The following is a 23,228-nucleotide window of genomic DNA, read 5'->3' as shown; positions in this document are numbered from 1 at the left end:
TGAAAACTAAACCCGCAACCGTCGTGTTTCCAGTCAGTCGCTGTGCCTCAATATCTATTAGAAAAATAAATACTTATATAGGACGGACAGGAAAAACTATAAAAGTCGATATTTTTATTACATAGCAGATTACTGTCAAGTTTGACAAAGTAATAACAGAGAAATACATACTGTGATCGAAAGTTATATTATTATAACTTTCTTTTTATTATTATTTATAACTTTTGTATGGTTAGTCAAAACGAGACTAAGCAAAGGGAACATAGTGCTAAGACACTACCAACATTCAGATCAATTTTCGATGCGATAAAACTCAATGCTTCGCTGTCTTCTTACCAAAGCGATCTGAAATTGAAAATAATTCATTCTTCCTGTTGAGATTCTTTATCTTCATCTCCTTGCATTTCTTAATATAATAAAATAGAATATAATTACAAAATACGCATAAATCGTGCATTTAATTATTAGTCACTAAACAATTTAGCTCTTCCGCGGTCTAATTGTTCTGTTTACATAACAGTAGTAATACTTAGCACATGATAGTAGTTACGGAAGATTTCATATGGCTTTATTAATATTTATAGCTATGAAATCGCACCAATGTATGAAAATATTTTATGTTTATTTATACTATATACAGGGTGTTTTTGTCAGCACCACTTTAAATAAAACCACAGTTTTAACTAGTCTATAAAAAACTATTACAATTAAAAAAAATGTTTTTCCCAAAAATTAAAAAGTTTATTTTTCAAATAAAATTATCGTTGTAAGAATCGTAGGTATTGGCCATTAAATCTTAACTTAAGCGATAAAGTTTTTATAGCTTTGTAGCTACGAATTTTTTGCACATTTATTGGTAAAGTGCATAAGGTACAGCCGTAACGAGGCCAATTTTTTCTAATATTGTTTGTAATTTTTAACAGGTAATATATTGTAGCCATCACCATCATTAAAACTGACACTACTTTTCATAAAATAAATAACCGAAAGGGTTCCTAGTCTAACTGGAAATGAATTCAAATCTGGAGGCTAGGAATCCAAGAATACTATTTTACACTTTAATATAAAGTATAAACAAAAACATTACCAACATAACAAGGTATTACTATTCTACGTCCATTTATACTTAAAATCGACGACACAAGGCACGTTATCCATAACAACATGAATATTATATATTCAGACCACGACTTTTATTGAACTAGTTCTTCCATATGACTCTACTTGTACTCATAGATAATTAAATGATAAATTGGCGCAATGAAGATAGCATCTGACTGGAAAGGCGAAGGTTGTGTGTTCGATACCCATTCGGGAAAAGATATATTTCATTTATTTTCATTTCCCTTCTCTGGTAGACTAATCATGCCATTAAATTCTATCACTCAACACGCAATGTCTCGAAATTTTAATAAAAAATGGAGACGAAGTATTTTAACACTCGGTTCCCTTTACTGTCTCCACCTACGCTGAATTATGCGAAATATAGTGTGAAGATGAAAAAGAAGTAAAAGGTACAGACTATTGTAATATCTATATGACGACTATAATACGACGAACGACAATAATAGTTAGTTTACAAAAGTGGACTTATCTTTAGCAGCGATCTATTCCAGCTAATATGTTGAAGTAGATAAATAATTAATACACTATAAATTTTAAAAAAATACAAAAGGAAACATTTATAAATTATAAGAAAAGCTAGAGTTGAGACACTCTGGTACACAAGTACATACATGGACATTCTCCGGAAAACTATTGTAAAAATTCTACATTGTCCTATATAATAAAATTGTACTCTATGCAATCGATTGCATTCACCGTAGTAAAATCCCCAATATTTTTCTAAAAATACGTAACATTTTAAAAAAATGTATTGAGATGCAATTCTCAACATATTAATTTCTTAAACTTTTTGCTTTAAGGATTTTGTAAGGCTTAAGTTTCAGATAGCGCGAATAGATCCCTTCAGCAAAAGATTGATTTTATAGCGACTAGTAAAGTAACTAAAGTAAAAAATGTGAGCTGTTCCCACGTCATAATTCATTAATAATCGATTTTTTATTTCCGAGAGGTACCGAGCTTATAATGGTCACACTTATAATGAAACACTGTTCCAATGAAAATATCATATTTTTTATTAAATACCTTAAAAACTAAATCCATCAACTAGGTTTCGAAATTTCGAACCCACAACTAAACTGGAGCATCATCTTATACGCCTAATTGCACCGCAACGTTTCCAAAGTAATCACAAATAAATAATAAAAAAACACATAATTAGTATTTCATATCAGTCAGCTCCTATACTACATAACCTGTTGGTAGTATTTATTCGTATGTATTTGTAAGAATTTTTTAGTTTGTCTCCAGCGGGCAGTGAGTTCGCACGATGTGTAAAACTTGTTTAAATTACGTTTAAATACATCGTTAAAATTAACTGAAATTTACGAAAAAGAACCTTTTTTTAAGTGAAAAAGATATTTTTAATTGCTACTATAGAAAATTATGAAAACTGCTGAATTTTTCAAGTTACAATGAAGTTGTTTTTGTTTACAATTTTAGTTTACTGTGCTGTGAATTGTGAGGATGTTGGGTAAGGACTTTCTCATTTCTATTCTATAGGTGGAAAATAGGAAAAAGCAGTTTCTATCTAAATTGTTGAAGAATTGCAATATTTCAAAACATATTTATTAATTTTCTTCTTAGTTTCAAATAAAATTATTATTGATAGACCTTTATATGTTTTGCATTTTATTTATTTATTTTGCTTATTTTCCTATGAGGCCGTCACGACACGGTGGGGCAGCGCCTGACTGAAAACGTAATAAATAATTCAGGATTTGGTCTTCTGTGGGTAGATAATATTTATTTGTAATAAGATACTCTACTCAGTCTCTATATCTAAAATGTTAAAGGAAATAATTTATAAAAATCTCTCAGGGAGTATTTTCAGCGATTTTATAATAAGAAAATAAAACCATTAAAAAATATATTAGAAAATATTTGAAAATCTTCATTTTGCCACGCTGGTAGGCAAATTGTGGTGTTCAGTTCCACCACGCAATGTCTCAAAATCTGGATGGAAAGTGAAGAACAAAGTGTTCCTCTGGGATCTTACTGTGCGAGAAAAACGCAAAGCTATCTTTGCTTATTTTCTTTTATCTTGTTGAAGAAAAAATAAACATAACTTTAAAAAGTTATTAATATTGTATTAACATATTATATAACATATTATATTACATATTATATTACATATTGTTTCAAGGAAATCAGAAGAACGGTATGGAAGAACTTAGTGCCAAGTCACTTTTTTATTTTCTGCCCATTAAATACGATTAAGTCGTTAAGGGTTCGTACCTTATGTGTAGTTTCATAGAAATTTTGTGTAGTTTGGCGAAACTCAACGTTGCTCTTCTTTTTGTTAATTGAGCGAGGAAATGAAAATAATGGGAGTCGAACCCACATCCTTATTTATATTTAGGCGCTAGTGCTGTGCCGCTGCACCACGATGACCTGTTTATTTATTGTTTCTTACTTATTCTTATTTCTTTCCCACTTTAAAGTTCCTTGTTCTATTAATTTTATTTCCCTTCAAATTATTTAAGCATAAAATTTTCTAACAAAATAGGACGAAATCAATAATTAATAATGGAAAATTATATTATGCAGAAAAAAATTGAAGAATTTTCCTGTTTAATTAAGCTTTGTCAGAGAAAATACACATTTTCGTATGATTCGTATATAAACAGATAGTAAGACAGATAAAGTTATAAAAGTAATTGTTTAAGCTTCATTAGTCTATATACATTGTAATACATTATGTTTACATATTAAAGATTGCAAATAATCCCACTTATCATAAATATATATTTTTTTTCATTTCGCCGTAGTAACAAGATATTGTGGCATTGAGTTACGCCACTTTACACGCAATTTCTCGAAAATTGAGCAGAGCATGAGTGCCTTAACACTAGGCCCTCCCTCTCTCTCTGCCTAACCCACTTATACGTAAAACAACGTGATAATAAAAATAAAATATTATAATAACAAAACAACAATATGCTATACGCTATTTTCGCTATAAATAATAAACAATATACAATAACAGAACGTAGAGTGAAGACATGTGGAAATGAAAACAATTCAAATATAATAATTCCCTTAATAACGAATCGAACCCATAACTAACAGTCTCGCAATATTTCCTTCTATTTGTATTAAATTAAAAGATTTATTTACGTTATATAAAGTAAGCGATTTATACGATGATGATATAATCACGTTCTTGTTTAGTAGTTGCTTTATTGATTGTATTTCTAAGTACTCAAGCCATATGGTTGCAGGTTCAATTTTTGTGTAGCGTAAAGTGGAAAAATATTGTTTACGAATTTTTTTTTAATGAAATTTTCTTAAGAATACTTATGTTATGTAGGGCTTATTTATTAATTTCACGCTGTACCTTGCAAATAACAGGGTAGGCAGTAGACCTAGTCTTGAGACACTCCGTTGCCAACTTTCCACTTTTCACACATTTCGTCGGTAGTGCGGTAAAATAATTATTGTAATCTTACCCTCAAATGGGTATCGAAGTCACTACCGTCGCGATTACAGTCAGGCGCTGTCCTATTGCGCCTTAACAATATTATAGTAATATCTATTTTTAAAGAAATATACTTAATTTACTGAACAAAAGTGGAAGAAAAACCTAAACATCTGGATAACATTAACGTTTTTATTTTATTGATAAGATCCAGATGTAAATGTCGCCATTTTGCTGAGACCAAAATACATAGTTCTGTTTTTATCCAAAATACTCTATTAGTCCAAACATTTAATGATGTTGACACTTGATAATAAAACTATAGAAACATATGTGTTGCATGTATGTAATTTAAAGTCAATTAAATGATAATTTAATTACCGTCAGTGAGTACTAAAAATAGGAGGAGAATAGAGAAAAAAAACTTTACTTGAGGCTTGCAGATTTAAAACCATTTGTCTGCTGAACCACTGCTGAAGCTGTAGCGATTTTTTGGTTGAACGTGCTAATCTCAGGAACTATGAGGACGAATTGGAAAAATATTTTTTGTTAGATTATCCATTTATGACTTCCTTCATGCTTCATGCTGTATTACATAAGGTTAATAATATCGATTTTACTCACTATACCACTGACAGAGACTTCCACTGGTAACTTTGCAGTAACGGATCTTCTTCGGATACTTTAGTATCACAGTTCTCAGTTATTTCCATTTGACCGTGCAAGCGACGCCACATGTAAAAGCTAGTTTATAATAATCACGAATATGCAAATATTGTATATGTATAAACAATCACGTTTTCAACATCCCAATGTCATTTGTATAACTGATTCAGCATAGTATTATTATTAATAGTAATATTTCCTATTCCTATACGGTTGATCGGTATGACCTCAATTATTATATTACTAACTAAAGTCCCATACTTCGTCTGTAACTACTTCCAAATATAAAAAAGTCAATAAGTATTTTACCTCATATAGCAGGGCAATTGAAGGGAACCTAGTGTTAAGGTTACAGACTTGATTCCACTGGTTGAGTGCCACAACTCGGCTCGACTAGAGCGAAGGAATGAAAATAATTTAAATATAATCGTACCCCCGAATGGGGGGAAATTGAAGAATAATGAAAAACAATGATTGATATTTTTTTAAATAACCTCTAAAATGCGTAAAATTACACATGCGTACATTAAATTAATATATTTGTACAAAATTAAATACAATTGGATAAAATAATCCAATTTAAATATTTATCGAACTGGTGACCTCCTCGCTCGTCTACTAATCCCTACTGACCTAGTAACTGACTGACAGGCATAGGAAGTGTAGGAAGTAAATAAAGTCTGTAGTGTTATATATATAGCCTTGGCATTAATTAATATATCTAAAAGAAAAAGTTTGTATAAATATTTGTAAAAAAGTACAATTTGCATAAATTTGTATGTAGATAATAAAAGACTGTCGTAGCACAGTATCACATCATCTGACCGTCAATGCGAAGGTTGGGTTCGATTCTCGCTTGGAGGAATAAATTACACCTCGATTTAAAAACAAAACTAAGCCCGTCATTGAGATCCACTGAAAAAAAAAATCTAAAAAATTGTGAATTAATAACAATAGGTTCCCTTTACTTACCCTGCTAAACGCGGGATACAGCGTGAAGCTAAACAAAAAACAGGATTCCCACGAATAGAAATCGAACTTAAAACCATCACGTTTACATTCAAACGCCGTCTCCTTCCACGATTAGGTCATCTGAACACAAAAAATGTATTTGTATCGTACTGTTAATATAGCCTTGACTTTGAATTTCATAGTTCACTGACACTTATCTAATAGACGTAGGCGTTGTGTATTAGAATTTAATTTGAGGTTAAGCTACAGTGATTGAAGTTATTCTTGGATGGGTTAATATATATATATACCTACTAGCTTCCCGCCCGCGGCTTCGCCTGCGTGAAATACGTTATTATTAATTTCTGTCTCCACGAGTACCTACGTCCTATAAGTGACGTCCATGCCAAATTTGAGATTCCTAGCATTTGTAGTAACGAAGTTTCATACAAACTTTCAACCCCAAAAACAACTTAGAAGTCGAATATAGCAAATTCCCGTCTTAGCGATTATTTACGTCCTAGCACATGTAGTTCCTGAGATTTCGTGATGAAGACCTTTCGATTTTATATATATAGATTTATAGTAAGGAGACCGCCGTCGTGGCACAAGGCGTGAGACTAAACGCCACAGTTGGTAGGCAACCTACCCCTGGTGATTAGAACCAACTTGCCTGATCAAGGTATCGAACCTGTAACCTTATAGTATTCACAATAAGCTAACTGCTGAGCTATAGGGGCAATCACGTTTATACAATACAATAAAGAGGTCGACAGCGGCTTTGTGGTAGAACAGCATTGAACTGCTTTATATTAAGATTAATCAACCTAGATTTATACCGGTAGTATTTGCAAAAAGTGCGTTTTTAGAACTAATACAATATATTTTAATATTATTATATTTTATTTATTTCCGAGGTCATCGTGGCACAAAGGCACAAGCATGCGTATGGTAAACGCGATGATTGTGGGTTCGATTCCCATTCGGGGGAATGAAATATTTAATATGTTCATTTTTTAGCCCTAGTACTAAGGTAAAATTGAAATCCACTATTCAAAACGCAACACCTCGAAAATTTGGCGGAAAGTGGGCAACAGAGTGCCTTAACACTAAGTTCTCTCTGCCTACCCCTGCTACATGCGGCATACAGCGTGAGCTGAAAAAAAAGTAACTTCTACAGTCTTGCATTAAGATTGGTAATAGCGGTCATAAAAATAGCGATTTTCTTATATAAATCTAATGCGAACACCATTCGTTTCAGGATTACACCGGTGTATATATGAATCGTTTAGAATGGAATTCGGTTAAGTGCTGGCTCAAGTACTGGTCAAGTACTTCGTTGTTATAGTGGATTATATTATTTTTCTATAGAGATTATTTGATAGAGTCAGTTTAAGAAGTACCTTTAACCCAATTTCCCACTTTTTCCGCTGAATTGCCCCGAATGGAAATCGAACACACAACCGTCGCGTTACAGTCATACCTTTGGGCCACTGCGAAACGACGGCACTTTTAAATCGATTTTTTTTTCTTTTTTGTGGTTTCAGGCTATATCCCGTATATTGCAGGGCAAGCAGAGAGAACCTTGTGTTAAAACACTTCGTTTCCCAAGCTCTAACTAATTTTGGAAAATTGGTTGCGCGGAAATCGACACTGCAAATTATCTTTGATAAGCAAATGGTAATAATTCATTCCGTCAAGTAGGAATCGAACCCACACCAATCACTTCTACATAAGGGAAATGTAATTAACTTATTCCTATTTAATATTAATAACCTCTTTATTTGGCATTTTTCGTTGACCTAACGTTATCGTCTAGATATGGAACAGTGTCGGTAGGTCATGTATGTATCTACTTACAGTACATATATACATTCAATAGTCCTTTGTTTAGATACATTGACAGTAATATTTGTTTTTTACATTTTATAAAGAAAAAATGCAATAAGTACGAGTAAAATTCAATGCTTTTTGTTGATAGAGACTGAGAAAATTGACATTTTAAAATATACGAAATTTTTGTTAATTTGAATTTTATATCGAGATCTCAATTTACTCAAGCAGTTCTCTACAACCTGTTGTTAAAAACAATATATTACAACCTACACATATTATCCTCTATGTTAGAACAACAGAATAATAACTATGTACAGTGCGGTTGACGAGTTGTGGCTTTCTTAATGTTAACTACAGATGTCGGCGCAGATTCGATTTTAAGTTTTTTTTTACTTTAATGCCCAAAACTTGAAAAAGCCTTTCTTCTGGTTCCAGAGCATTAAGAGAGGATTTCCTGAATTTCCCTCGAAATAGAGAAAAACTGTATTTTATGTTGCATTATATAATTGCTTTTAAATATACTCAAACTATCCACACTATTCTTACATACCTATTAAATACTTACTTCCTCATATTTTTCTATCATAGATGGATTTACAAGTTTTTTTGCATTCGATCACGTGGACGATGAGTCATATTTGATTTTAATGGTTTGTTGATATTACGATGGAGGTCACCCATTCATGTTTTTCTATTACAAATAATATGAAGAGGTCACCTTTTTTATTCTCACGTCGTTACTCAAAAGCAAAAATAAAAACGCAGTTTCACGCTTTTTCCCGCATGGTCGTGTTGACAGAGAAAACGTAAAGACACTCTATTCCCCACTTCCCACTAATTCTAAAGACTTTGCGTGTACAGAACTCAACGCCGCGCTTTGTCTCGTTACCAGAGCAAGCAAATGAAAATGTAATAATTTTCTTATTACTACGTTTTCTCAGCCCATACAGTATAGCCAGTTGCATAGCATCGTTTGTATTGCTTATCGGCTCTGCATTGATAAATGATCGCAACCTACATAGCACTTCCTACTCAAAAGTAAATAGAACATGAATACATTATTATAATAATATACCTATGTGTTATAATGGAATAGTACGTACTAGTGGCCTACTGAAGTAGAGTTCGGTTCAAAATTCGGGTGAAATTGAATAATATTACGAGTATATCGCATAAATACCTAACTTTTTTATAGTTTTGGGAGTGATAGGTATGTATAAATATTTACTTTAAGTGCCACCAGTATTAAAAACTTTTTTTAGTTAACGGTGTATCCAGCATATAAGCAGGGTAATTAGATTATTGGTTGAGTGTTAAGACATTCTGTTGTCTACGCACCGACCAATATTTGAGACATTGTGTGTTGAGCAGGTGAACTCAACGCTGCGTTTTATCTTCATACCAGGGCATGGAACCCACGACCACCTCTTTCTGTGTCTGTCTCTCTAAGCCACGGCAGGTCTAAATATTAAAGTTTTTTAATAACTTTTACAAAAAATCTTACGTGAAATCTATTTATAGTATTGATTTCTTTGTTTCTTGGCACTTCATTTGTTTTTTAGAGTGAACGACCCGTTCAGTGATTTGGACGTAACAACGTATTTCCTTATTGTGGAAGATACTGATTAATGCATGTGGAATTACTTTTTTTTTCTTTTTCAACGTCGACGAAAAATAATAGTGGTGTAAGTTAGACATATACCTACAAGTATGACTGTGGCAACGTAGCTTCAGATGACACACAGATAAAAAGATTTTAATTATTTTTTTTTTCTTGTAAACTGACTGAATCGATAAAGAGTTCTTAGGCCCGTCGCAGTTGAGGCAACCTCGGAGTTGAGAGCGATTTATAAATACGGGCCTAAGCCATGATTCAAGAAAATATGCTTAGCCGTTTAAACATTATCAGTTCTTTTCTAGTCGTTCTACATGGTAGCTTGTATATTTTTAGAGCTTTGTATGTTGGTGGTTTTTATTATTAATTAAAAGATTATTTATTTTAAAACAGAGAAAACGTAGCGTTTAGTCATTCCGTTCACTGTTTGCCTTGCAAATAATGTTCCATGTTCCAAATGTTCCATGTTGATGGGTAGAACTCAACGCCGCGTTTTGCCTCCTTGCTATTGCACGGAAATGAAAATGTCATATTTTTCTTTTTTCTATGTTTTCTCAGCCTATATCAATAAGATAGTATCGTTTGTATTACTTATCGGCTCTGTATTGATATATGATCGTGACCTACATAGCATTTCCTACTCAAGGGTAAATATAACATGAATATATAGGGTAGATTCATCACAGGGATATGCTTGAAAAATCCCATTGAATTCCCTACTATCGGATTTGTTTATTAATTATTTGTTATTTTTTTTAATTATTACGAAGCTTTTTGTCCATATCAAGAATTTTTTTTGGCTACGAAACATTAAGACACATTTTCTTCCCAATCAAAATATGGCGTTAAACTCCGCTATATTTGCCGAGACTTGCTGAGCTTTTTGCCTTAGTATCAGTGTGAGGAAATGAAAGTTTAAATATTTTATTTCTTCGAGTGGGAATCATACCCACGGCCTGTTGCGTTTACAGTCGCATGCTTGTGCCCATGACCATGCGCCACGGCTGGCCCCCAACTCTTAGTTATTTAGATATATTTGATTATATGGGCAAAGCCACAAGTAAAAATTATATATTATTTTTTATGGTGTCGCTCGGGGTCGTGGGCGGCGGTGATCACTTACCATCATATGACCCGAACGCTCGTTTGCCTTGTCCTATTCTATAAAAAAAATATATTAACAAATTTCGTGCAAAACTTTTATATGTTTAGGAAGGAAAGAAAAAACATTAAACACTTATTGATTCATTGCCAGAAAAATAAACTCATTAAGATAATTTCAAGGTAAAATCTTCAAAGTATCTAAGATTAATTCGTTAACCTTTCTCTAACCGGATGCTGTAGGACCGGATGTCGTTTCAAGGTTAAAGAAAGTTAAATGTCATAGTAGTTTTTTAATTATGCTGAGATAAAAAGATACAAGTTAATGTCATGCTGTTTTCTAAATAAGAAACCAGTTAAATTAACTGTTGAGGTTAAATATTTAGGTTGAGATTAGAAAATAATATGTAAATGTTTTTTTTTGTTAATCATGAGTTTTTTATCGACTTCTTAAAATTAGAAGAGTATTTATATTTTCTTTATAATATGACTTCTGAAAAGTAATTCTTTTCTAAGTGTGAATAACACTTATTTTTTTTATTCATAAAAGAAAAATGTGATAGTCATTTCAAAAACTATCGTGATAGTACTTTTTAAGAATTTTCATAGTCGGCCTAAATTTTCTTTTTTTTAAATATTTCTATTATCTACACACACCACCCTCATAATGTAACATATGTGCACAAAAACCTTGGCAGAGCCTTCCTTCCTTATCGACTTCACTTACAGACATTGCCATATGGGTAGTGAACCTCAACTCTGATATCTCTGCCTTTTATATATATAGATAAACATATTTTTATTACTCTACTTAATTTTGAAAAGTATTTATATTTAAATTAAACAACCTACTTAATAAAACAAAATTTATATACGTTGCAATCATTGTGGTTGGTATACACATTTAGAAAATTGTTTTATACCGAATTTTCAAGACATTGCTTGTTGAGGTTGAGGAACTCAGCGTCGTGCTTTGCGTTGTAACCAGAGTAAGCAAATGAAAATATTAAATATAATTCCACTGAGGTGAATCGACCTCACAACTGTCGCGTTTAGAGTCAGATACTTGTGCCACTGCGGCACGACGGCTTCTAGAATAGTTTTAACAGCTAATAACTAAAACATTTAATTATTATAAATGATAAGAAACCTATATAATAATAAGATGAAAAGGGTACGGACAAAGTATCTGTAATGTAACAGTATTAAAATACAACTAAAAAGAAAAATAACTTGCAAAAGGATTCAAATAAGCAACTTTTATATTTACAGAAACAATTATTACGTCATCGAGATTCCAGACAATGATGTGCCAAACACGAAAAAACCTTTCCAAGTGTACTGGAACGTACCCACCATGCAGTGTCGATCAAAGCAGATACCATTCGACGATTTATATGAAAAATATGGTATAATCCAGAACCAGGGTGACAAATTTCGTGGAGAAAAAATTACAATTATGTATGAACCAGGATTGTTTCCGGCGATTTTCAAAAATGAGACCAGCGGCAAGTATCGGTTTCGTAATGGCGGAGTGCCCCAAGAGGGAAACTTGGAGGATCATTTGACTGTCTTTAAGAAGGACATGCAAGAAATTGTACCTGATCCTAATTTTAATGGTAAGTTCTATGAGACTTTAGTAGAAATTTAAAAAAAATGCTTAAAAAGCCTGAAATAAAAAAAATGGAACTCTATTTTTGGAAGTCATTCACTTAGAACAACCATTTATATTTGTTTAATGCTAGTAAGGACAGTGTTATTTCTTTTATACTTCAAAATTCACCAATCTTATTTAAATCTTTTAATATATTTATTAAAATAGATTCCATCTGTGATTTACAACATAAAACGGGGCTCTCAGTTCCACCACTGAACGCAATATGTTGAAAATTAAGAGGTGCGTACGAAACGTTCTCAACACTAGGCTCTCAGGTTCCCTCTGCCTATCCTGCTAAATGCGGGATACAACGTGAAGTTATAAAAAAGAAAAACAAAAACAAACCTATGTTTTGGCTGTGCCGAGATAAACATAACAATCGGAATGCATACCTCATGCTGAATGTAAACAAAAGAAATGATTAGGTACAATTTATAATATGAGATACGATATATGTGAGACGCAGCGTTCTTGGAATTGCAACTCTTTATTTTTACGTTTTGCTTATTTTTCAGTTGTATTTTTTTAAATATAATTAATCAGTTTTGTTTATAAAAATATTTTGAGAATAAAATTGGGGTTCAGTTTGTTTTATGTAAATAGATTCCAGGGTTTTCTCTATCTATCACAAAAACTCCATTTTCCTAGTTATGGCCAAGTTTTTGGGACATTGGGTAAGTTCTGTTACTCGCAGTTTCTCAACAATTAGGTGGAAAGTGAGGAACGGAAATGAGGAAGGGGAGTATCTTAACACTAAGTTCCGGGGCTTTCTCTGCCTACTCCGCTATATTCTGGATACAGCAGCAGAAAAAAAATATACTGAAACATGATAAATATTTTTATACCCACTGTATATTTCAGGTATAGGAATAATAGACTTCGAGTCCTGGAGACCTATATTTAGGCAGAATTTTGGTACATTGGTGCCTTACAAAGATGTTTCTATAGAAATAGAGAAGAAGCTGCACTGGTGGTGGCCGAAATCATGGATTCAAAATGAGGTAGTTGTAGTTTCTTTATTTTCAACATAAGCTGTTTTCTATTTAGATTTTTTTAGCTTCACATTGTATCCTGCACTTAGCAGAAACAAAGACAGCTTAGTGCTAGGACACTCTGCTCTCCGCTTTCCGCCCAATTTTTGAAACATGCGTGTTAAGAACATAGAACTCAAAGTTGAGCTTTGTCTCTTAGCAGAGCAAGGGCAGAGCAGGGCAATGAAAATAATTAAGTCCGACGAAGGCAAATCGAACCCGCAATCATCGCATATACAGTCAAATACTGTGACTCCGCGCCACGACGCGAAGCGAGTCCCAATTCATTCAATCTAAAAATAAAAAAGAAATTTGCGTCCAATGTTTCAGTAACAGTTACAAAATTAATTTAATGCCATTATGTTACTGTTGTATGAATCTTGTAGCAATCATTGCTTTAGCTGTTTGGTTAAGCGTATCGATTACTTACCGTTTAATTTTTGTAAACATGAATTAATTATTTTCAATTTATTAATAACTAGAGGGTCGACCGCGGCTTCGTCTGCTCACACTTTTGCCAAATCATACAAAATGTTTACAGAAATTGTAGCCTATGTGTTATTCTGGTATATGTAGAAGCTATATAACTGTAAAGTTTCATCTAAATTCGTTCAGTACATTTTGCGTGAAAAAGGAACATACATTCCTCCTCACAAATTTCTACATTTATAATATTAGTAGAACTAGTTTTTATCGGCTTCGCCTGTATGATCAAATGTAAATAATTATATATAACACACACTTTCTAGGTGCACAGTGCCGAATTAAAGGTGTTTAATGCGTAAATCCTGATCCCGCGGGAATTCCAATATAAAAAAGGACATTTATGCTGTTCCTCAACCCTCTCTACCTTACCATATTAGCTGTACCGGAGATGTGTCCGCACAAATAGAAAGACAGACAGACGAAAAATTTACAATTGTATATTTCTGTTTTGGTATCGAGTAAATAACTGTACGCACTGAAAAACACGGTTATTTTGAAATCACAGACGGACATTTCAATTTTATTCATATGTAAATAATAATTTTAAATTCAGGCACAACGCCGTTTCGAGTCATCAGCGAGGACATTCATGCAAACGACTCTATCAATAGCTAAGCAAATGCGACCGAATGCTTTATGGGGTTACTATGGCTTCCCCCATTGCTTCAACATGGCGAATGTACGTAATATGAAGGAAAACTGTCCTAGTAATGTGGTTGGGGAGAATGATATGTAAGTATTAAATATTTGCTGGTATTATGTAGGTAGCTTCAGGCATATATCTGGCAGGGTGGGCAGAGGAAACCTGAGATCTTAGTGTTAAGAGTTACCGTTGAATTCTGGAGGCTTTGCGTGTTGAGTGGAGGAATTCAACGCCGTGTTTTGCGCGGCCAATAGGGCTTACTAAAATAACTTACATAATTATTAACGGAAGCTATATCTCGTAAATAAGAGCTGCTACAAATTAATTGAGGGTATATTTAGAATCAGGAACGTTAAATTGGTAAACATCAAATGATAAATCTTAATCATCAGACAAAAGTAGCAATTTAGTTGGCCAGTGTAATCCATGCGAATAACTGAGGCCTTTCATGGCGCAGGGGTAGAAGTGTGTAACTGTAAACGCGCCAGGTTGTCGGTTCGATTTCTGCTCGAGGAAATGAAATAAGTGAAAATTCCGTGGAAAATTGGAAAGTGTTTTGATGTTAACCGAGTGTATTAACACCAGGTTCCCAGGTTCCCTCTGCCTAATCTGCTTGTCTAATAAATAGCCTGAAGCTAAAAAAACATAATAATAAAAGCGGCGTGAAACACTGAAATTTGGCATCTAGGTAGGGCAGCACTAAAAAAGGATTTCGTAAAACTCTTACAAGGAAGGGAAAAAAATAGTTTTTACATTTTTAAGTTGCCGCAACAGACGATGTGGACAGCATTTAGTATTATAAAAATAAAAGTAAGAAGCCTAATTAAAAGTTTTTTAAAATTAAGTTTACCTTCTTGTATATACATACATACGAGTATATCTCGATACGATACTAAGTACGATAAGTTACAAAAAAGTAGATTCAAACTGGTTATGCCGGCTCAATAACATTTTAAATTAAATCAAAAGAAAAAAGCTCTCAGTACTCGTGACACTTGATCGTATCTTAAAGTTTAATCAATTTTTTTTTCTTGTAAAGCTTTTTCCGATGTGACAGTCGATTTTTTCGACTAATTTCTATATATTATTATTAAAAAAGAGATTTTTTTAGCATCATGCTGTATCCCATATTCTGCATGTAATAGAGTAAGCTCAGGAAAACCAGTGGTAAGACACTCCGTTCTCCACTTGCCGCCCGATTGTTAAGGCATTGCGTGCCAAGTGGCGAAACTCAACGCCACGTTTGCCTTGTTACCAAAGCAAGAAAATGAAATATTAAATATTTCGTTCTGCCAAGAGGGAATCGAACCCACAACCAACGCGTTTATAGTCGCACGCTTATAGCTCTACGCCATAGAGGCCATTCATTTTAATTTAATAATAAAAATCTAAATAATGTTTCAGTACGAGTTGGCTATGGTTAGAAAGCACTGCCTTGTACCCTTCAGTATACAGTTCTCGTGATCTGACGTCTTCTCAACTTGGGTTACTAGTTCGGGGCCGCGTTGAAGAAGCATATAGACTTAGGCGATATGATACGCCCATACTGCCATACTTCTGGTTTAGATATAGAGATGGAGGATTTATGAAAGAGGTAAGGATTGTTAATTAAAGTTTTTTTGCAAAGATTTTTTTTTAAATTATGGTTGAATTTTATTTTTTTTAAATAAAAATAAATATAAGAAAGTTAAAAAAAAATGTCACAATAATAACCTAATGAAATAAAATAAAAATAATGACACGTATATTATCCTATCCTATATCTTATAAAACAAAGTCGCTTTTCGTGTCTGTCTGTTGTTTCTAACTCTTCTTCTTCTAAACCACCCAACGGATTTTGATGCGGTCTTCACCATTAAGTCGAGTGTTTTTCGTAGAAGGTTTATATATAGTTTATTATTTGTACATTCTTATGTAAATTAACATAAATACGATAAATGTGTATAAAGTCCTACCCGTTGAGACACTTTCGCGCATGCGCTGCTCTAATCGTAAGTACTACATGAAAATAATGTACTGGAGTATTGTTCCTCTTAATAAGATCTACAAAAAAGTCCGCGAGAGCATATTCGTATCTTTTAAGAATAACGTGTAGTGATCATTTTTCTGTCTAAAAATAATAATTTCAATATATTTTTTATTGTGAGGGATATTTTTCCATAATGGTATTAATCCTTATCCTTTAAAATACTTTATTAATTTTCTACGTTAAACGAAGATAAAATTTGCTTTTTACAATATTTCGAAATTGCGAATAATTTTACAGAAATACGCATTTAATTGTTGACACATCCCGCCGTTGACACATCAGCTGTATGTTACTCAAGTTTCACTTATCCCTTACTCTCAGCATATAAATAAGTATATTAGTTACGTTGGCCATTTAATGTAGACCAAAACTGTTTTTATTGTTTTTCATTTTAATAAGTACTTTAGAAGTTGTTATAATATCAAAAAAATCCTTGCTGCGAAACGGCTCGCCACTCGCCATGCGTCCGCCGTGCCCGCTTGCCTTACACGCATCGGTGGTTCAGTGGTAGAATGCTCGCCTACCACGCGGGCGGCCCGGGTTCGATTCCCGGCCCATGCATTCTATTTAATTTTCCTCACAGGCAGCCACGTCGTGCTTGCTTTTCTTCAGGGACAGAATACCCCCTTCAGCATTAACCACAAGCTCGAAAAAAAAAAACCCGGCTGCCTCTAAAGCAACTAAGATTTAGTTAGATGCGTTTGCACGTATTGGATAATTGGAGTTGAATGTATTATTTAAGCGCGATATATTTGGTTTCATATTTTTTGTAGTAGTTATTAGTAGGTAGGTTTTTGTTTATAATTTATTCCGTTTAAAAATAGTCATTTAACTATCTAAATATAGTCATTTAAATATATTTTAATAAGTACTTGAAAAGATTAGTAGCACAGATTTAAAATTACGGTACCTACTAAAAAATCCTTGCTGTGTAAAACAATTGGAAAATCCTTATTGAAACTACAAAAATGCGGGTTGCATTAGGGTTTAATTAATTTTCACATTATCTTAAGTGCTTTGCAAATATACATTACATGAATAATCCAGTAGTTAAAGCGGGCGAAGCCGCAAGAGGGTCGCTAGTAATATAATAAAAAAATGCTGTAATAATAATTTATATTTTATAAACATTTTTTTTTTCTATTTTTAGGAAGACCTGACAGTCGCTCTTCAATCTTTATATAAATCGAACGCATCTGGTTTCATTATATGGGGTAGTTCCAATGACGTGAACACTGTGAACAAATGTCAAAAACTGCATGATTATCTTGAAACGGTATTAGGACCAACAATTGCTAAATATTTACACAAAATAAATAGGGTAGACGATCCCCCAATCGAGTCTCCAATAGAAAATAACTCAAACAACTCTAATGAAACGTTGACAACAGTTGAAGATATAATAAGTACTACGGACAAAAATATAATAAATGACACTATAAATAATTTAAATTCACCTGATTGCACTACAAAAGCTCAATTTGATCCTGAATTTGATTGGGTGCCACCTGAAAATTACTCTCAAGATATCGCCCATAATGTTGACGAAGAGTTATCAAAGAAAGGTTATGATACTACGGATGATAAAGACATTGGATTTAAACTGTTGAACGATAGCATGATAACTGGTATGTTGTTCGATGCATTATTTAAATCTGAATATGCCAATGAAAACAACCAACAAGTGACTAGAGATGCACGAAATGAAACACTAGTTACCAAAGTCATAGATAATACTACAGAAGCACCAAAATTTGAAAGCAAAGATAACTTAATGATAACCAAAGAACCTAATTATATACCTGATTTTATAAGCAAAGAAATTATAACAAATGATATTATTATAAATAGTACTCCAAAGTTAAACTCGGATGTTTCGATAAAGTGTGAAAATGAAACGTCAGAAATTATTTCTGAAATAGATAAAACTATTGCAGCCGAAGATGAAATAATTTTTGCCGAAAACAATCAATCTCCTAATATAATCACAAATTATATTTATATAAATAGTTCAGACACAGAAGAAGAAGAAAATCTCACATTGAGTACTGATTCACCAAGACATGAAAATAAAGAGAGCAGTGAGGATATACATCTAGAAATAATTGATCCAGACGGATTGATGAATGTGATATTTAATGCCTTCACGAACGATAAAATTAAGCGTGATAAGCAAACAACATCTGATGAAACAGTAACTGACAATAACTATGCACAAAATGTAACAAAAGCTTCTGAAGTCTTAGAAATAAATAATTCAGAAAACGAGATTAACAAGAAAATAATGAAAAGCAGTACAGAAATAGAATCAAGTATATCCGATTCAGATATTACTTTCAATACCGAGAAATATGATTATATAGATCGTTCTTTTGTAGAAAGTGTGTCAACTAAGAACAGTGACAGTATTACAGAATTAGATGATTTTTTAATAGTTTCAACAAATGAAACTGAAATGGGTTTTGATACAACTACACAAAATTATATAGACAGTGATTTAAGATCAGATAAAAGTGAAGTAAAAAGCGTAAACTTTATTAGTGGCAGTGATATCACAACAGCGACTGATAGTGAAATAAATAGAAATGTGAATAATGTAGTGATAAATAGTGAAAATAGTGAGTTAAGAAGCACAGATAGTGATATGAGTGATACAGCAACAGAATCTATGGACCAAGTGGTAACTTACATTTATAATTCATAAAAATTATATTACAAACACATCGTTTCTTCTTTATAAAATTACTTTTAGGAAAAATAAACTTACAAAGTTGGCCTTCATCTTGCCATCTGTAGCAATAAATCAAAGAGAAACATCAAATCACAATTTTAGTGACTAGCAGCGTTTAGTTCCGCTACTCTACATGCCCAATGTCTCGAAACTTCGGACGGAAATAGGGAATGGAGTGCTTAAAAACTGGACTTCTACCTTGTTATTTGCGTAGGGCATTTCTATTTACTTTATATATCGGATTTTCATCCACAACTTATTATTCTTATAATTGTTTTAAAAGGAAGAAACGATTGAAATAACAATACTGTATTCTAATCCACTTAGCTGTAATGTAGCATGAAGCGTTAATCGTTAACTTAATTAAAACCACTAAAAGCATTTTATTTTGTTATTAATATAAGAACATAAATAAAATTTAAACTATCTACATAAATATTTTAGTGACATAACGTCTAATTGTAAACGTGACGTGAATAAGTGTATTGAATTATTTTCAATTTTTCGCTTGTAACAAGACAAATTGCGTAGTTGAGTTCCGCGACCAGTACGCACAATGTCTTGAAAATTGGCCAGTACATAGGTTAGGTTCTTGGTTGACCTCGTATACCTAATCAGGGTATTTCCAAGGTTATGTTACGTAGATTATGTAAATATATTAGATAGGTTACGTTACTAAAAATGCACAATGTTAACTTATAATTTTAAGTACCAAGTATCCCAGTGTTTTGCCGATTTTGCCTAAAGTTAACTCTATGTAAGTAAATCTTAAATAAAAAATAATTTAAGTTAAAGCCAGTCGTGGCGCTGCAGCACGAGCGTGTGACTCTAAACGCGACAGGTTGTGGGTTCGATTCCTACTTGAGGTAATGAAATATTAAATATTTTCATTTCGCTGTAGCTTGATAAGTTTCAATTTATATTCTTATGAAAAAATAGAGAGATATAAAGTAAAATAAAGAAATACTTATGAATAATAATGGACACATATAATAAATGTATATAATTACTAATATTATCAATGTTTGCTTACCACTAAAAAGCTTGTAAATGTTAACCTTTTAGGTATAAATATCGATTATAATACTAACTAATACATACAAATAAATAATATGTATATATGTATATATATTTTATAAAAAAAAAATACTTTTTTTATACGAATTTCTATGTTATATGTAAATTTATATTGTATCTATAGATGGTGTCAAGAAACTTCGCTTACGGGTCGGGATGTACTTTCTTTTCTTCCTATATATATTTAGGCTTAGTATTTTTAAATAATATATTGTAAAAGTACATAGCGATCTGTCAATGAAAACAAATGTAATTGAAAGTAATAGTTATATGTTCAATTCATAATATATTTTTGGAGCTCGATTGTCCGAAAACATATAAAAAGCAAGAGGACTTCATACATGTCCTCCAAGGTGGGAGGGCTTGTATATATTGATATGAAAAGGTTGATAACAGTGGAAGAGGCGAAAGAGGTTCAACAAACAATGCCTTTAATAATTGCTCTATAATAGGAAATTTATATAAACTTGATAGTACTGTAACTCTTGTTTATACACTCCATATTATGTAAATAATTCATAAAATTTTCCATGCAAATAGTATGAATAATTGATTAATTATTTAATTTGATTTGCCTTGTACACATTACAATAATGTATTTGTATAATATGGCATTAAAAACCATTATTGTATTTAAAATTAACATCACAAAAAAAAGTAAGTATGAAATTGCTTATCTGCTTCACTCAAGTTTTGATTTTTTTAAATGATAAATGTAGTTTTTTTCTATAAAACTGTTTTAAATAACGTTTTAATGTATTTCAGTTACTTAAATACTGCACAAATCTAAACTAATATTATATACCTGAAATGTGTGAAATATTTATTTATCAAATAAGACAATATGTAGAAGTTATAAGCTATCATACAATAGCTATAGTTATTTCCATATATGTAATGTAATTTTTAGTATTTTTTTAGATTTAATTTTTGTTCATTATTTTCAGTAAAGCAAGATTCATTATATTGTGTGTGTGTGTCCTATTATTAGAATATATGTACGTATGTTTTATATAATTTTTAATTAATTGAAAGTGTTCAGTTCTTATATTAAATTTAATTTAAGTAAACTGTAGTAGCAACCAGTCCAGTTTAGCCACACATTGTCCATCTATGCTATTAGTAATGTTTTTCAAATGACTTAGGAAAAAAATATAATGTTAAGAAATAATATTATTATGTACTTACAATTAGAATTACAAATGGTTGTTATTTCTTGATAATAATTATAGATTATAAATTCCACTAAGAGCCTCGTTAAAATATCAAAATGGACTTTTGAAAAAGAGGTACTAATTATAATGATAAAATTTAAAATAAAAGATATACATATAATATATATCTCTATTAAAAGAAGATATATATTTTTTCTTTTTATTCTAATATACTATAGACAATCTACTGAAAAGTAAACTTATAAACACATACAAATAGATAATTACAGTGACATAATAATAGCATCGGCTAAAAAATATATGATAAACCAACAGTACAATTTTTATATTCATTTGTGTTTTACCATCTGCATATTCTTCTTCTTCTTCCTGGCATTAATCCCGGCTATTGCCAGGGTCTGCCTTCCTATTCAACCTACTCCACTTTGCACGATCTTTTGCGTCCTCGGCGGTTAGACCATTGGCTCTCATGTCCTGCATCACGACATCCAACCAGCGCTTCCTTGGGCGTCCGGGAGGTCGCGTCCCAAGAACTGGTTTACATTATTTGGATAGCAAGGCACTTGCGTCCGACATAGTTCTTAGGCCGGCGCGTAACGTGGCCAAACCATCTCAAGCGACGCTCTTGGAGCTTATCCGCTACGTCACGGACCCCAAGACTACCTCCTACCTAAGGACACCATTCTTACGGACTGAATGGGAATGTAAGAGTGGCGGCTCGAGGATCCGGGGTCGCGTACCCGTATGCCCACAAACAAATATCGGACAGATATTAGTCAGGACATCCTCTGGATGAGGATCATTTTACCATCTGCATATTGTACCTATGCAACTGAAAACATTTTTCATTGAAAGAATTTTTGTTCTCGTTTTTAATGTTCTCATCCCATTGAATTCTTGACGAAATGACATAAAAGTTCTTCTAAGAACAGACAAATCCAAATCGTCTAAATTCGATTCGAGGCAAACACGTTTCCTTTTCGAGGGTGATTTTAAATTATATTATTTAATAATTATATATTATTTAAGTACTATTTAATTTTTGCTGTGACGTTTACTGAAAACAATGCAAAAGTAAGAAATTAATACTTATTTGTATGTGTTTGTTAGTTCAATTTAATAATAGGTGTCTACAATAAGTTATCTTTACGTTTTATTCCATCACTTGTCATTGTTTTATCTGTGATATAATAATTATATTGTAATGCTAAGATCTAAGAAGTACATTTAGGAACCAAATGCGTAGTAGTGGTAATACTATGAAGCATATTCTAGGTTCGATTTGTCACAATAATTGCCAATTTATCTTTAAAAATATAATTATAGATATATTGCATAAGTACATTGTTTTGTGTAAGTAGATATAAAGTAGAAGTTAAAAACTAATTATATAGTTAATAAAGTTTGTGAAGCAGCTTTTTGTGTTTTTAATGTTTCTCTTTAAAAAAATAAAACGAGTGTGTCATAGCACAGTGTTTGACAGCAAACGCAGTGATGATGGTTCCGATACTTACTTGGGGCAGTCAATTATTTGCTGATTAGTTTGGATGCATATCCTCCACTTGCCTTGAGAGAGAGAGAGAGAGAGAGTGTGGATTGATCTTAATATTATCATCTCATAGCTTACAGTTTACACTAATATTTTTTTTATATGTCTCCACCTAGCGGACAAATATTCTTCTTCTTT

At 32.3% G+C, this 23,228-nt stretch overlaps 1 protein-coding gene and 1 non-coding gene across 2 annotated transcripts; both read left to right on the top strand.

Moving 5' to 3' along the window:
* The first annotated feature begins 2,350 nt into the window (after positions 1 to 2,350).
* LOC146535326 (uncharacterized) lies at positions 2,351 to 22,957 on the top strand. Its single transcript, XM_085190940.1, has 7 exons — positions 2,351 to 2,596; positions 11,985 to 12,331; positions 13,231 to 13,370; positions 14,440 to 14,618; positions 15,934 to 16,123; positions 17,709 to 19,238; positions 20,491 to 22,957. Exons 1-7 carry the CDS (start codon positions 2,538 to 2,540, stop codon positions 20,581 to 20,583), a joined length of 2,538 nt encoding a protein of 845 aa, XP_085047066.1. The 5' UTR covers positions 2,351 to 2,537; the 3' UTR covers positions 20,584 to 22,957.
* TRNAG-ACC (transfer RNA glycine (anticodon ACC)) lies at positions 17,049 to 17,119 on the top strand. Its single transcript has one exon. It is a non-coding gene; the product is annotated as a tRNA-Gly (tRNA).
* Positions 22,958 to 23,228: the final 271 nt, after the last annotated feature.

Source organism: Heliconius melpomene, chromosome 10 (assembly GCF_056956725.1).
Source record: "Heliconius melpomene rosina isolate 202511_hmr_F chromosome 10, ASM5695672v1, whole genome shotgun sequence".
Lineage (NCBI taxonomy): Eukaryota > Metazoa > Arthropoda > Insecta > Lepidoptera > Nymphalidae > Heliconius > Heliconius melpomene.
Note: the sequence above shows the minus strand (reverse complement) of the source record. Positions and strands in the feature narration are given on the sequence as shown.

What these genes read in the sequence shown, in the direction of transcription:
- LOC146535326 (XM_085190940.1), top strand. Translation starts at nt 2,538, where the DNA reads ATGAAGTTGTTTTTGTTTACAATTTTAGTTTACTGTGCTGTGAATTGT. An exon ending in GTGAATTGTGAGGATGTTGG is followed by an intron (nt 2,597 to 11,984) that starts GTAAGGACTTTC and finishes TTATATTTACAG; the next exon opens with AAACAATTATTACGTCATCG. An exon ending in ACCTGATCCTAATTTTAATG is followed by an intron (nt 12,332 to 13,230) that starts GTAAGTTCTATG and finishes TGTATATTTCAG; the next exon opens with GTATAGGAATAATAGACTTC.